The sequence below is a fragment of the Fusarium oxysporum genome, chromosome 1 (assembly GCF_000149955.1).
Source record: "Fusarium oxysporum f. sp. lycopersici 4287 chromosome 1, whole genome shotgun sequence".
NCBI lineage: Eukaryota > Fungi > Ascomycota > Sordariomycetes > Hypocreales > Nectriaceae > Fusarium > Fusarium oxysporum.
Window position 1 is genome coordinate 5,717,010 of NC_030986.1, and position 12,831 is coordinate 5,729,840.

The following is a 12,831-nucleotide window of genomic DNA, read 5'->3' on the forward strand; positions in this document are numbered from 1 at the left end:
TTCAGCGCATCAATCCATTCTCAGTTAATTATCCGAGCATCCACCCCGCACCCCGCTCCCGTTTCCGTCTTATTCTCACTTACCATTTTGTACAGTAGAAATAATAAGAATCTTACTGCATTTGTTCAAGTCACACATAATAAACCTCGGCATGTAACACAAACAAGCCTTATTCTAAAGTTGTCACTGACTCTCAGCTTGCAGATTGGGTGACGTGAAGTCAACTACCATGGCATCATCCATGAGGTCATTACCGCTTTGGGAAACATCACCGTATATGTGGACCTCCCTCGCGCTGTGACGTTTTAGTTGTCGAAGAAATTCTCAATGCTTTGTCCCTTACAAATCAAGCCTCCAACGAGCCTCGGTATAATGTCAGCGCCACTTTGACGTGGCTTTGGTACTTGATGCACCGTGTCTTATAAAAGTTGCAGTGACGTCGTTCATTTCTCATATTCTATCATAACATCATCTTCATCTTATATACCCTTCACTCTCATCTCATACATTTCTATCTCATCTCATACTCTTCTCACATCACACACAACACATACCGCCAAAATGACACAGAACAAGACTCTCGTTTACAAGAAGATCCCCACTGGTCTTCCCGTGGCTGGTGAGCACCTCGTCATCGAGGACCGCCCCGTCGATATCGACTCTGCTCCTCAAGGCGGTGTCATCGTCGAGCTTCAATATGCCTCTTTCGATCCTTACCTCCGCGGAAAGATGCGCGACACATCAGTCAAGTCATACGCTCCCGCCTTTGAGATCAACGACCCCATCGTCAACGGAACTCTTGGCAAGATCATCAAGAGCGACACCTCTGACTTCTCCGAGGGCGATCTCGTCACCGGCTACCTCCCCATCGCCGAATACGTTCGCGTTGACAAGGACACCCTTCCCAAGGTTAACTTGAGAAAGGTCCAGAACCCACACAACCTTGACCTTGGTCTCTTCCTTGGTCCTCTGGGTATGCCTGGTCTCACCGCCTGGTCTGGCCTTCACCAAATCGGTAAGCCCAAGAAGGGCGAGACTATCTTCATTAGCTCTGCTGCTGGTGCCGTTGGCCAGATCGTTGGTCAGGTTGCCAAGCGTGAGGGTCTCACTGTTATTGGTTCCGTTGGTGATGATGCTAAGCTTGACTTCATCACCAAGGAGCTTGGCTTCGATGCTGGTTTCAACTACAAGAAGGAGAGCCCCAAGGATGCTCTTCCTCGTCTCGCCCCTAACGGTATCGATATTTACTTCGAGAACGTCGGTGGCGATCACCTCGAGGCTGCTCTCAACAACATCAACGTCGGTGGTCGTATCCCTGTCTGCGGTCTGGTAAGTTAACACTCTACCCACTTTCTATACCACATAACTAACAATCTTCAGATCTCCGAGTACAACACCCCCGCCGACCAGCGCCAAGGTGTCAAGGGTCTCCTCAACCTCATTGCCAAGCAGGTCAAGATGGAGGGTTTCCTCGTCGCCAACCCTGCCTTCGGCCCTGCCTACTACAAGGAGCACCAGGAGAACCTCCAGAAGTGGCTTGCTGACGGTAGTGTCAAGGCCAAGCTTTACGTTACCGAGGGTATTGACAACGCCGCTGAGGGTTTCATCGGTATGCTCCAGGGCAAGAACTTTGGCAAGGCTGTCCTCAAGCTCAAATAAATTAATGCGATATGATGATGAATTGTATAAATTGGGATGGGTTGCATAGAATCATATAATGAAAAGTTATTAATGAACCAAGAATTCTGGGAATACTTGCAGCTCTGGCTGTTTCGTGATGCCGCTCTATGCATTCCTGAGACTCCCTTCGGTCAATTCACTTTAGCAGCGTTCGCGTGACATGATTCAATCTATGCATGAACTTTTGAGCAGACGTAAGACCCCAGACCACCGGTACAGAAAGAAAGGTCCCGGTTGGAGAAGACTAGGGACATATATGGCATTTCAACTTCACAGGAAGGTTTCTCTTGGCAATATCGCAAGACAAACTCAGGATAAATACGCTCATCAATGCCCTACTCCTATACTGCAGCGCCCTGTCCTGATACAAGTGATGAGATGGTGCGCTGGATTCACCATGAGGCTGAACTCGACCCTTGTGCCAAACTGACAACTTGAATTCAGTAAAACCCTCAATAACTGGAAAAGAACTCTAGCTTTCTATTTGACAGGCGGTTCATCAGCCACGCGTGCAGTGACAAACTTGAGAACTAGGACATGCTTGCCGGTGAGAATGATCAGCCAGATATGAAGCGATGTGACGTAGTCGTCGTTCGCAGCCTTAGGGGGTAACAGAAAACCCAAGGCTTTTATCCCAAGTTAAAAACGGAATTTAGTCAAGTTCAAGATGATGGTTATTCGTCAAATCAACAGTCCTGCCTTCATCACTTCACTGCTGCTCAGACTTTGGCTCTGTTGGATCTTTTAACCATAAGTTTCAGTGTTTCGTCAAAGGCAATAATAATGGGTTCTCAGAGAGAGCTTTGGTAGGAAGACTGACAAGTTCCCCTTTAAGTAGCATGACTTTCCATGCCCGCCCTTCACATCCTTATGCACGGATTGAATGGCCGATGCCTTTTTAGCATTATGAAATAAAACCTCGTTAATCTGGCCTAGGAATCCATTCTGTTCAAAATGACACCAAAAGGCTTATTAGGTACTTTAAATTTGGATAGTATGTGCACTTCCGATCATTATTGAGGGCTACTACGGAGTGGTAAGTCCACTAATGTTGGAAATAACTAAATGACTTGGCATCTGAACTTCTTATTATCAAGGAATATGAGGAGCTGATAGAAAAGTCGCAGATGTCATAAATAGTGTTACGGTCCTGCAGGGCGGTTGAGGTGAAGTTTTGAGATACCAGTCTCACAAGGCAACTGAATCTTCATACCATCATACTGCACCATCTTGTTTCGGAACAACTTGCCTGTCTGTAGTTCACTTCCATACGATGCGAAAGGAGGCTGTACACGAAGTTGTAAATACTCCATGGCCCGTATGTGATGGACATCAAGTACTAATTAGCCTAGTGACTTGACTCTTTGGTCAACTACTAGTATAGAGATATCTTCACCTCATCCTTGCCCAACCTCGCTGAATTTCATTGCCATGTCAATCCACTAAGTCTTTTCATATTTGGAATCCCGGTGAAACCGCAGTCATGGCGGCTATAACGATGAGCCGTCCTTATTCAACCCTCTTTTATCCCGGAATAGCTTACTGATGAACTATAGATTTTGAAATGATAATTGGATCCTAAGTGTATTCTTGTTCAATGACATGTACCAACTGCAGAATCTCCTTCATCTGTGAGATATCTTCTACCACTGCATATTGAGACAGTCCCTCATGATACAAATAACAGTCGGCAATTGTTGGTTCAGAGAGCTGAGTAATGTAAGACACCAGAGAGTCCTGGCTGGACGAAAGAAGTATGTCTGAAGCAGACGCCGCCGTTAATGACCAACGGCCCCGATCAGCTTGAATTTGAATCTCGAGTTCTGTCTCATAATGCGTACATACTTTCAGCTACACTTCGTAGCTGTCCTAACAATAGTGAATCTGTGGAACCAATAGCTCAACACCAGGGACTAGGGTGATTTCCGGCATGTATAACCTCAATAGCAACATGTCGTTTACTGACGATAGCCTAGCAAGTGAATCCAGCAGCCAATGTGCGCTTGTGAATACTCCCAGCAATCAGCCAGGAGTAATTTCCCATCACTCTGTGTCTAATATACTGATTCAGCGTCTATTGATCGTCACTCATCGACCTCAGCGGCAAGAGCCTCAGTGGTTGGCTAGCTATCGACGTAACTCAATCGGGGACCGCTCCGGCATCGGATCTGGGGTTCCCCAAATTAAGGTTGACCGTTGCATGACCCAGCTTCAAGAGCCCCATCTCTTCTACCGACGATTGCCGATATCTCAAACCTCCCTGAATGTCAATATCCACTCCCAAAGTTAACAAATACACCGTCCATGCTGCAAGAATCAGTGCTGAACTTTGAAGCGCAGTAAGCCGATATGAACCAAAGTATCATCCAAAGAGGAGTCTCAGCTGCATGAACATCCCTGACGTCGGCGTCACCTAGCTCTCCTCTCCAACTTTCTCCAACTCAGTGGCGACACTGCGTTGAAAACTTTAAAGTTCAGGCTTGTACAGCTGTACGGTGTCAGCTAGACACCGCCACCCGACAGGCTAGTAGCTCCCGCAGATCCAGACGTCAGGATATGCAAAATTTGATCATCGTATGACTTAACAGATTGGCAGTCCATAATCTTGATTTTGGATTCTTATCTGAAATACCCACTTTGATGTGATGATGAGTTGTGGATATAGTAATTGAGACTATTGATGGACTAAAGATGAAATGCGCGCAGTGGAGATGGGGAAGCGCTTAGGCTAACGGGTTTGCTGAGGTCGATATCCACAGGGAAACATGGGTATTCATCCAGTGTTTTGCGGGGAATGTGATGGCCAAGCCTTTGTGTTGAAGGTATGGAGAATGATTACTTGGTTTGATGATGAGTCGAGTCACCCCAAGTCTGAGCGTCGGTTGGGAAGTCATGAGAGTATGCTGAGAGCCCAGTAGAATAGTTATCCAGTTCTGTAAGTTTGATGGATCTCAGAACAGTGATGACTGAGCAACATTTTCTCCACACTTGCACTCTGTATCTCGAAAGAAGCAGCGGGAAATATTTGCTGTAATTGAGATCAAAGAGTATCACGTCACACAAAACTGGGAGTCATGGTTTGTAAATATGACGGTAGATTTATTCTTCAACCTCTAATGCATGAATATGTTTCTCTACCCTCTAAATCCAATGCTATACAATGCATAATGCTAAAAGAAAACAACGCTGCCGCTTAAGTGGAATTCGAGTTGTCAGCACAAGAGAAAGCAGCAGAGCCACCAGAAGCCTTGTACGAGTCGATAATTCCAACAATAGATCCATAAGTACCACCGATCATAAGGAAAGTACCGGAGACAATAACAAAGACGCTGAAAGCAACCATGAGGTACCACTTCATATTAGGATCACGCTTGCCCTTGGCCCAGTTGTCATACAGCCACATGAAGCCGTACAGCTGGAACGACATGAGCGTGCCGAGCAGGGCACCAACGAGGGAGACAAGACCACCAAAGACAGGAATACCGGAGGCGATCAGGTAGGCGATGACGGTGGTGATGATGGTGCAAGCGAGCCAAGTTCCCCAGTGGATAGCGCTGTTGGAGGAGAGATGCTTTGTTCCGCGGAGGAGGCGGACGAAGACGTATTTGGCGGCGAAGTGAATGACGAGGACGGTTGTCGCGAGAAGGCCGGGGAGGGAGATGCCATAGGCGACGCGCTTGATAAGATGGCCGGCTGAACCGAGAGCTGGCGAGGCGACGTATGAACCGCAGTAGAGGTAGACGACGCAGCCGATGACGATGTAGGTGATGGTGACACCAGTTTGGCAGATGAGGAGAGATCGGGTATAATGCTCAGGGCGCTTCATCTCAGCAGCGATGGCACTTTGAAAGTTAGCTCATTGAATCACATATCACCCAGGAGTTAAACTTACAAGAATCCAGGAGTACCAGCATAAGCAAAGATGAGAGATGAGATGGAAGAAATGGCCTCAGTGAAACTGGGATTTCCAATAACCTTCCAGTCAGACTTCCAGTGACCCTCTTGAGGAGCAGCTGCAGGTCGATCCTGAACACCAACTGCAATGGTGACTGTGAAAATAGCAGTCATGATGCAAACGAGGCCGACCCAGGCGAGCATGCTGATACGACCAAGGGTGCGAACACTGGCCAGCAGGAATCCGCAGATAGCAGCAACAGCGACGAACACAGCCGTGCAGGTACCGTGAAGAGAGACGGCGTTGAGACCGATTGAGATACCGAGCATACCAGATCCTGCAACGAAGATCCAGACTGAGTTGTTAGAAGTTGTCGTTACGATTTAAGATAGGAGTACATACAGAGGCAGAAAGCAATACCGAAGATCTCGCGTCCGACTCGGCCGAAGATCAGAAAGCCTGCATCGTCGATACCGTAGATTTGAGGATGGTTGCGCTTGAAGACGCCAATCATGTAATCGGACCATGTTGTGATGGCGGCGATGACGATGAGGCAGATGATGCCGGGGAGGATACCGAGGACGTCGAACACAGCTGGGATAGACAGAACACCCAGGCCGACCTGGGTCTTCATCATGAGAGCGACGGTGCCGATCCAGCCGACCTATTGACGTTAGTTAAGTTAAAGGTGTTGATGATGTTGCGGGTGACGTACAGCGCGGTAGTTGGGACCTTCATCAGTGATATCACCAAAGACATCATCGTGAACTTGCGCTTCGCCAGCGATAGAAGGCGTGTTGTTCAAAGCTGGTTGATCATTCTCGTAATCATGCTTGAGGTCCTTCTCAGCAGGACCGCTAGAGTATTGTGACATGATGTCGATTGTTGTTGTTGAAGAGCAAAGTCAATTGACCAACAAGCAAACAAAGACTATTCAACTCAAAGACTGAAGGAGCTGAATAGTTTAATAGAGAGAGGGGAGGGTGAGAGGAGGTTGAAGAAGGAAGAGAGAGTGTGGAATGTGGAGGAGATGAAGCAAGAAAGTCTGGGGATTGTGGACACAACTTATACAAGCTCCCCCCAAGCTCAGACAAGTTGAAGTCGATCCTATACAGTAGGTCGAGCTGATAAAGTTGGCATTTGCCCCCCTAGTCGATCCCCGTGGTGATTTACCCAAGAGAGGTTAGTCAGTGATACGCCGAGGGAAAAACCTGGCAGGCCCCTCGGTGTTGGCGAGGCTTATCTGGGTGTGTGGAGAAAGTCCCCTCTGCCTCTGTGTCTGGAGTGCACCTCTTGGCTACTCCATGTCCCCATGGGGTTCCCCGTACACGCCAAAAATTCGCGGAGAAAGAGGGGCTCAATACGATTGACGAAGCAAAGGCAAACTGGCATTGTCTAGACTCTGAGTTGAGAATTATCATCACGTAAAAGAAAACAAGGCACTTTCGCCCAATTACAAGCTATGACGTTGGAAGTTCCACTGGGAATAGCGAGTCAGGTATTGTCCGCGGTACCTTGTTCCCCATAATTTGAAGCGACAGAGTCTTATTGGTGAGAGGCTCAGTTTTTATTACCCCATTGCTCCGCAGTCGGGAGCTGATCCGGTCTCCAAAATATCCACAACCCCAATTTTCCACCTCCCTCAAACCATCAGACACGAGAGCTTCAATATTATTGTGGAATTCGTTACCATATCGTACTCTCAGCGGAGTACGGGAAACGGCCGAGTCCACTCCGAGACCCCTTGATTAAATACCAGTGCGTTTATCATAAAATGGCCTGCTTTCCCAGTGGTCTCATATCACCCTCTTTACAATTACAGCTGAATATTTGCGAAGGAAGTTTGTTGCAAAGGAAGAAAAAAACAAGGCTGACGTCGGTGCAGCCGAGACAGGCAAATTTTCCAACACGGCATTACTCCTCGGCAGTCGGAAATAAGAAGCACACCAACAAGAGGCGCGTCTCCAAATTTTACCTTTATACAGTATCCTTCTGGAACAATTCGCGCATGTCATCAGGGATGGGGGATGGTTCGCTTGCGCCGTATTGATTGGCTGCGAACGATTGGGGGGCGTCGCAGATCACCGACCATTCCGGGCCACAACCCCAGGATCACCCTGTAAAGTTTACAGTTAGGGGTTGACTTGCTTGTTTTGAACCGATGGTATCCCATCGGGAAGGCCTCCGCGCTCTGTTGATGAACTGACTTTATCAGCGAGGCATTTTTCTACTGATAAGTTCTATCTGCCAATCTGATCAGTGCATTTGGTATGAAACGTTGGATAAGCGGAAATCATCGGTACGGCAGATGAAACGACGCAGTCAGTGTATTTGGTGGAATCTCCAATTTGCTGCACAGATGCTCAAGCAGTCAGTGACCTTCGAACAGCGGAACCGTTTCCGATAAACGGTAACGGCAACTCCGTAAGCAACGGATGACCTGCCGCAGCATCTCGCATATCTTGTCATCAATTAATATCACCGTGCTCTGTATGGTAATCTCGGAAGATGACTGCAGGGTCCGGCCTAGGTCCCGATGGATTCTGTCTTAAAGGTTGCGTGATGTCTATATCGCCTCTAAGCAATTCTTTATGTAAATGTGGTCTCACAACCAAAACACCACCAGATTCCAGCGGAACATTTTCTGTTTCTAGAAGCTGTAGAAAACAAATGCTGATTATCAGTTCAACTGCTGATTTATACGAACTGGTGATTATCACGAGGTTGGTCCGTTCGCGGCAACGGTACCGAGATAATGGTTGATACCCAATATTCCCTACTTGGCACATATGAAGTTTTCTTGGCGATATCCCACGTTGTTATCAACAGCACTTTGTAATGCAATGTTTGAAAAGTGTTGGGGCTGATAATGGTCATAGCTTGGAGGAATCGCTCACGTAATGGATATCATGTTCATGCATGCATGATCTGTGCAGTGTGGAAGGGGGCGAAGCTGGTGGAGCTGAGCATGAGCTGAGGTATTTGCGTGATGACAGATTTCGATAACATTGACTTTTGTCCGTTGAGTCCGAGCTGCCTTTTGGGAAGGGTAGTTTCGTGATGGTATGTGCAGATAGCTAGCGGAAAGTCTCGAATATGATGAGTTTGACGAAGTGCTGGATGAGTTCCAGTTGTACTGCAGCAAAGTCGCGATAATCATCGTAGTTGCTTAGATAGGAATTTCAAGTTCTCTCGGAATAGAGAGATTTTACTTTCTATTTATCAACTTTCTCTTCGTCTCTCACGGTTTGTTTCGGCTCATCATCGTGACACATGCATCGAAACTACCCAATGCTCCATTCCTAATTAAATCCCCAAATACTCAAAGGCTTGCTCGTACGTCTTCCTAAACGCTACCCTAGAGGTCTAGGCCAAGCCATCCAAAAAGGCAAGTAATATGCATTTGCCAAGCCGGCTGAGGAATCATGCCAATCCTGGAATCTGCCATCCATGAGAGCGCCAAGTGATAGATCCTGGGGGTGTTCATCAGACCCTTTCTCCGCTCCCCGCACGTGTTATTTCTCCAGTTTCTTAGCATTCGCCAAGTTACCCACTTGCCTTTCTGTTATCTGTGGGGTTTGCGACATCCTCGTTTGCTCAATGTGGAATCCGAATGAGTAAGCTACCGCGGTGACATGATAACCGCGTTTGTGCTTCAGAAGCAAGAGAATAATAAATATTGGTGATTTGTGTTCTGAAATAGGTCAAGTGGCCCGTTTGGTTTAATTCCGCTTCCTGCTACGCTGGAACTGGATCATCTCCTCGTAGGCTACTCATTGATTGAACACGCAGAGAGCAGCTCATGATTGATAACTTTATCCTAATAAAGTGACAATGAAATTTCAGCCTAACGAGCTTACAGAGTATACGATACAGTCAACTAGTAGATGTATTACATAAACGTCCATGTCAAAGTCATGGATAGCATCGGGCCTTGAATATCCGATGCAGGCATCCACGGAGCCTTAATAGATACCGAGGCATGGCTGTAAACTCTTTGTTCTAAGTGCATGATAGTTAAGCATGATACAGACCAATGCACCGAATGATCTACGGATATTCAACGCATGATCCCTGACCGTAAAATGCCAAGTTAGAGGGTAAGATCTAGGCATAATCAGCTAGTATTTCATTCTGCCGCCGAGAAAGACACACATGCATAAGTTTGGCTAATATAATTGCCACAGAGGTCTTTATCTTATCTTCTTATCTTATCTGGTTACGTTGGGGCTCAACGTGTTAGCCGTGATGGAAACATCGCCTTTAATACTCAATTCAAAGTTGTTGCGAGCGTTTATTCTCATACATAAATAAGCTTGAAATTCCCTTATCCAAGGAGCTTAATGCTTCTTCATGGTGCCCAATTACAACCACTTGTAAACCGTATTTTTGACAGATCATGATACAATTATTATTGTCCGGAAAATGTAACCGAATCAATCCAGGCTTCGGAGCCTGATATGCACATAAACCCAATATTGAGAGCCAAACCACCCTGATCGATCTGGCTTTGAGTATACGTACATGTAAACGATATCTCCTGCCACTGATTGATCGTACCCGGCTGTGTTGTCGTCGCCGTAACGACGAGGGTTTGCCGCCCAGAGAATAATCCTGCATTGCCATAAGCGCAACCCAGCACCGCGATGGTGCATCCAGGTCCAGGGCGGACCCACGCGGAAGCTGGATATCCAACCCCAGCTTGAGCAGGCGAAGAATACGCCTGGGAGATGTAGCTTGTCGACCCGCCGGCGGTGGAGAAGCTCATGCGCGCAGAGCTTCTGCCATCGTGCTTGATGTTGTTGTCGAGGGATAGTGAGACGAGATTGGGTTGTGTGACAGACCAGGGCTCTGTAGTATCGTCGAATCCAAGATTAACGAGCGTGGGAGGACCAGCTGCTTCCGTAGTAGTCGTGGTGGTGACTTCAGAAGTTGTTGTACTCTCGGTGGTGGTGGGGATTAGCACTGTAGTTGAGATAGACACTGTAGCCGTGGGTTCTTGTGACGAGGTTGTTATCTCGGTGCTACTTTCGACAATGGTGGAGCTAATGTCTACAGCTGAAGAGGTTTCAAGGGCAGAAATGGTGGTAGTAGTGGCGTCTTCTGTAACGGTGGATACTCCAGCGCTGCTCTCGATAACAGTAAGGCTTAGTTCCGGAGCCGAAGTTGAAAGTGTGGTAGTGAAAGAGGCTTCTGTAGTAGTGGATTTCTCAGTGCAACTCTCAATCGTCTCAGAGGTCAGTTCTCTGGTTAGAGAGACCTCTGTAGTTAAAACAGCGATAATGGTAGCAGTAGTGTCCTCTGAAATGGTTGATGTATCCGCGCGGCTCTCGATGATAGTAGAGCTTAATTCTGCCGTCGAAGTAATTGAAACCGCAGTAGTCATAGCGTCTTCTGTTGCAGTGGTTGGCTCCACACTGCTCTCGATAACAGACGAAGTCAGGGCTACACTTGAGGAGGTCTCCGTTGTTGAAATCACGGGAGCAGGAGTAGTAGTAGTATCCTTTGACTCAGTCGACGTCTCGCTGGTGCTCTCTGCCTGGTCGGTAGTAAAGATCAAGTAACCAGTAGAGGAAATGTCGGTCGTTGAGAGACCTGCCTCAGTAGTACTTGTTGCCTTGGTGGAAGAAGACGTGATTTCCACCGTAGTCAAGATATTAGTCGTCCTGGGTCTCGGTTTACATGGACCGGCCTCAGAACCTGCCAGTAAGAGCGCTGCTATAAAAGCAGCCATGATAGTCTTGACAGTCATTTTCGACAGTAATGACCGTACTGAGAAGTTGAGAGAAAAGAACAGCAACGAGTAAAAGATTGAAATAAATAAGGTATGAGACGGAAATAACTCCTATTTGTTATTTACACAAAGCAAAGTGAGCATACTCGCTTAAAGAGCGTTCAGATCACATCATGTTGAGATTTTGCTCCGTAGTACTACTCACTATTGGCAATAGTGCCAGCTTGGCAAAAATAATAGCACCATTTTAAAATAAAACGCCAGGGGGAGATTCAGCTGCCAATTTTTAGTTCAGTCAATATTGACTCGCTTATATCTATAATTTTTGGTGTACCCAGAAAAGCTCCGATAAACTAAGACTAAGCAGAACCGGTAGAGAATTCCGCCGGAGTTTATTAAGCTTAATCCTATTTCAACACCTAACGTCATACTCCAAAGCCGTGATACCGTCGCCATATATGATATGACTCTTTGAATGGCTGCCCTCGCTGTCAATAGATAGATGGTAATGGCACCTTCAATTATACAGTACATGAGATGAAGCACCAGCATTATAATCTTTCAAGACATCGACATATTTTTATACCCGACTAATCCTATTGCTTTTATGGTATTACCCATTTCTGCATCATTCGCTCGTTGAGACGCCGTTTGTCTGAAGCAATATTGTATTTTGATAGAGTCTGCATGGCTCTCTTCTTATGCAGAGGTTTCCATGCCTCAAGTGCTGACAATTGGTTGGTCTGAATTTAATGAGCAAGCTGATAGCCGCTGTCATAGAATATAAGGCTTCAGATTTAATGAGTACATAATCTCCGACCATGCTGTTGCTAGATGCCTTAGCAAAGAGCTATAACCTCACTCTACTGATGTTGATCCGCCCTAGTGATACTGGGTCCCTGGTGGTACTAGGTCTAACCAACCAATTATTATCAGCGCAGGCTCAGCCGCAGGTGACTTTATACAGATAGAGGCCTCAAAGAATTGAGGGCTTTCGTAATCTTCCCAAGACTTTCACCACCACCAAACATTGCAAGTCAACTCCAAAGATCATGAAGGACTTGGAGTTGCCGCCAGCAGTATCGCTGTCGCTAAACTATCAGCCAAGGCCAGCAAGTTGTGCTTATAGTACTCCAAAGATATCTCCAGCGCAGAAGCCGATATCGAGTGTCTCCAAAACCAGTTCGAGCACTGGGCTGAAGCTCTGAGGACTATGTATAGTCTGGTTGAAAAGGCTAAAGAGGATTTGCTTCCATTATATAGTAAACTTCGAGGTTCATTCCAAAAATGTTTAGCAACCCTTTAAAGGTAGAAACACGCTTAACCTAAGTTCCGCGTCCATCGCTATGTGATGCTATGGCCGTAAGTATACAGAGAATTCCAATTTCTCACCGAGACTAACACGCTGCCGGGGCCCTTCTCATCAAGATTCACGAGGAACTCAAACAGCTATTGCTACGCCCTATTATGAAAAATAATATCGTGTCCTCGTCATGTTTGTTTGAGGCCTAGAGTTTAAGCT

At 46.7% G+C, this 12,831-nt stretch overlaps 4 protein-coding genes across 4 annotated transcripts; 1 reads left to right on the forward strand and 3 right to left on the reverse strand.

Annotated features, from left to right (window-relative positions):
- Window positions 1-266: 266 nt before the first annotated feature.
- FOXG_01331 (uncharacterized protein) lies at window positions 267-1,821 on the forward strand. Its single transcript, XM_018378150.1, has 2 exons — window positions 267-1,329; window positions 1,381-1,821. The coding sequence occupies exons 1-2, from the start codon at window positions 562-564 to the stop codon at window positions 1,657-1,659; spliced, it is 1,047 nt and encodes a 348-aa protein (XP_018234005.1). The 5' UTR covers window positions 267-561; the 3' UTR covers window positions 1,660-1,821.
- A 2,924-nt stretch (window positions 1,822-4,745) lies between these two features.
- On the reverse strand, window positions 4,746-7,275 carry FOXG_01332 (uncharacterized protein). Its single transcript, XM_018378151.1, has 4 exons — window positions 6,291-7,275; window positions 5,978-6,239; window positions 5,573-5,930; window positions 4,746-5,522 (listed from the first exon to the last, which is right to left on the reverse strand). Exons 1-4 carry the CDS (start codon window positions 6,447-6,449, stop codon window positions 4,874-4,876), a joined length of 1,428 nt encoding a protein of 475 aa, XP_018234006.1. The 5' UTR covers window positions 6,450-7,275; the 3' UTR covers window positions 4,746-4,873.
- Window positions 7,276-7,297: 22 nt separating this feature from the next.
- On the reverse strand, window positions 7,298-8,444 carry FOXG_18069 (uncharacterized protein). The gene has a single exon (XM_018398113.1). The coding sequence runs from the start codon at window positions 8,362-8,364 to the stop codon at window positions 8,044-8,046; it is 321 nt and encodes a 106-aa protein (XP_018234007.1). The 5' UTR covers window positions 8,365-8,444; the 3' UTR covers window positions 7,298-8,043.
- Window positions 8,445-9,832: 1,388 nt separating this feature from the next.
- On the reverse strand, window positions 9,833-11,327 carry FOXG_01333 (uncharacterized protein; the record flags this gene model as incomplete). The annotated part of the gene is made up of 1 exon (XM_018378152.1): window positions 9,833-11,327. One exon carries the CDS (start codon window positions 11,325-11,327, stop codon window positions 9,987-9,989), a length of 1,341 nt encoding a protein of 446 aa, XP_018234008.1. The 3' UTR covers window positions 9,833-9,986.
- Window positions 11,328-12,831: the final 1,504 nt, after the last annotated feature.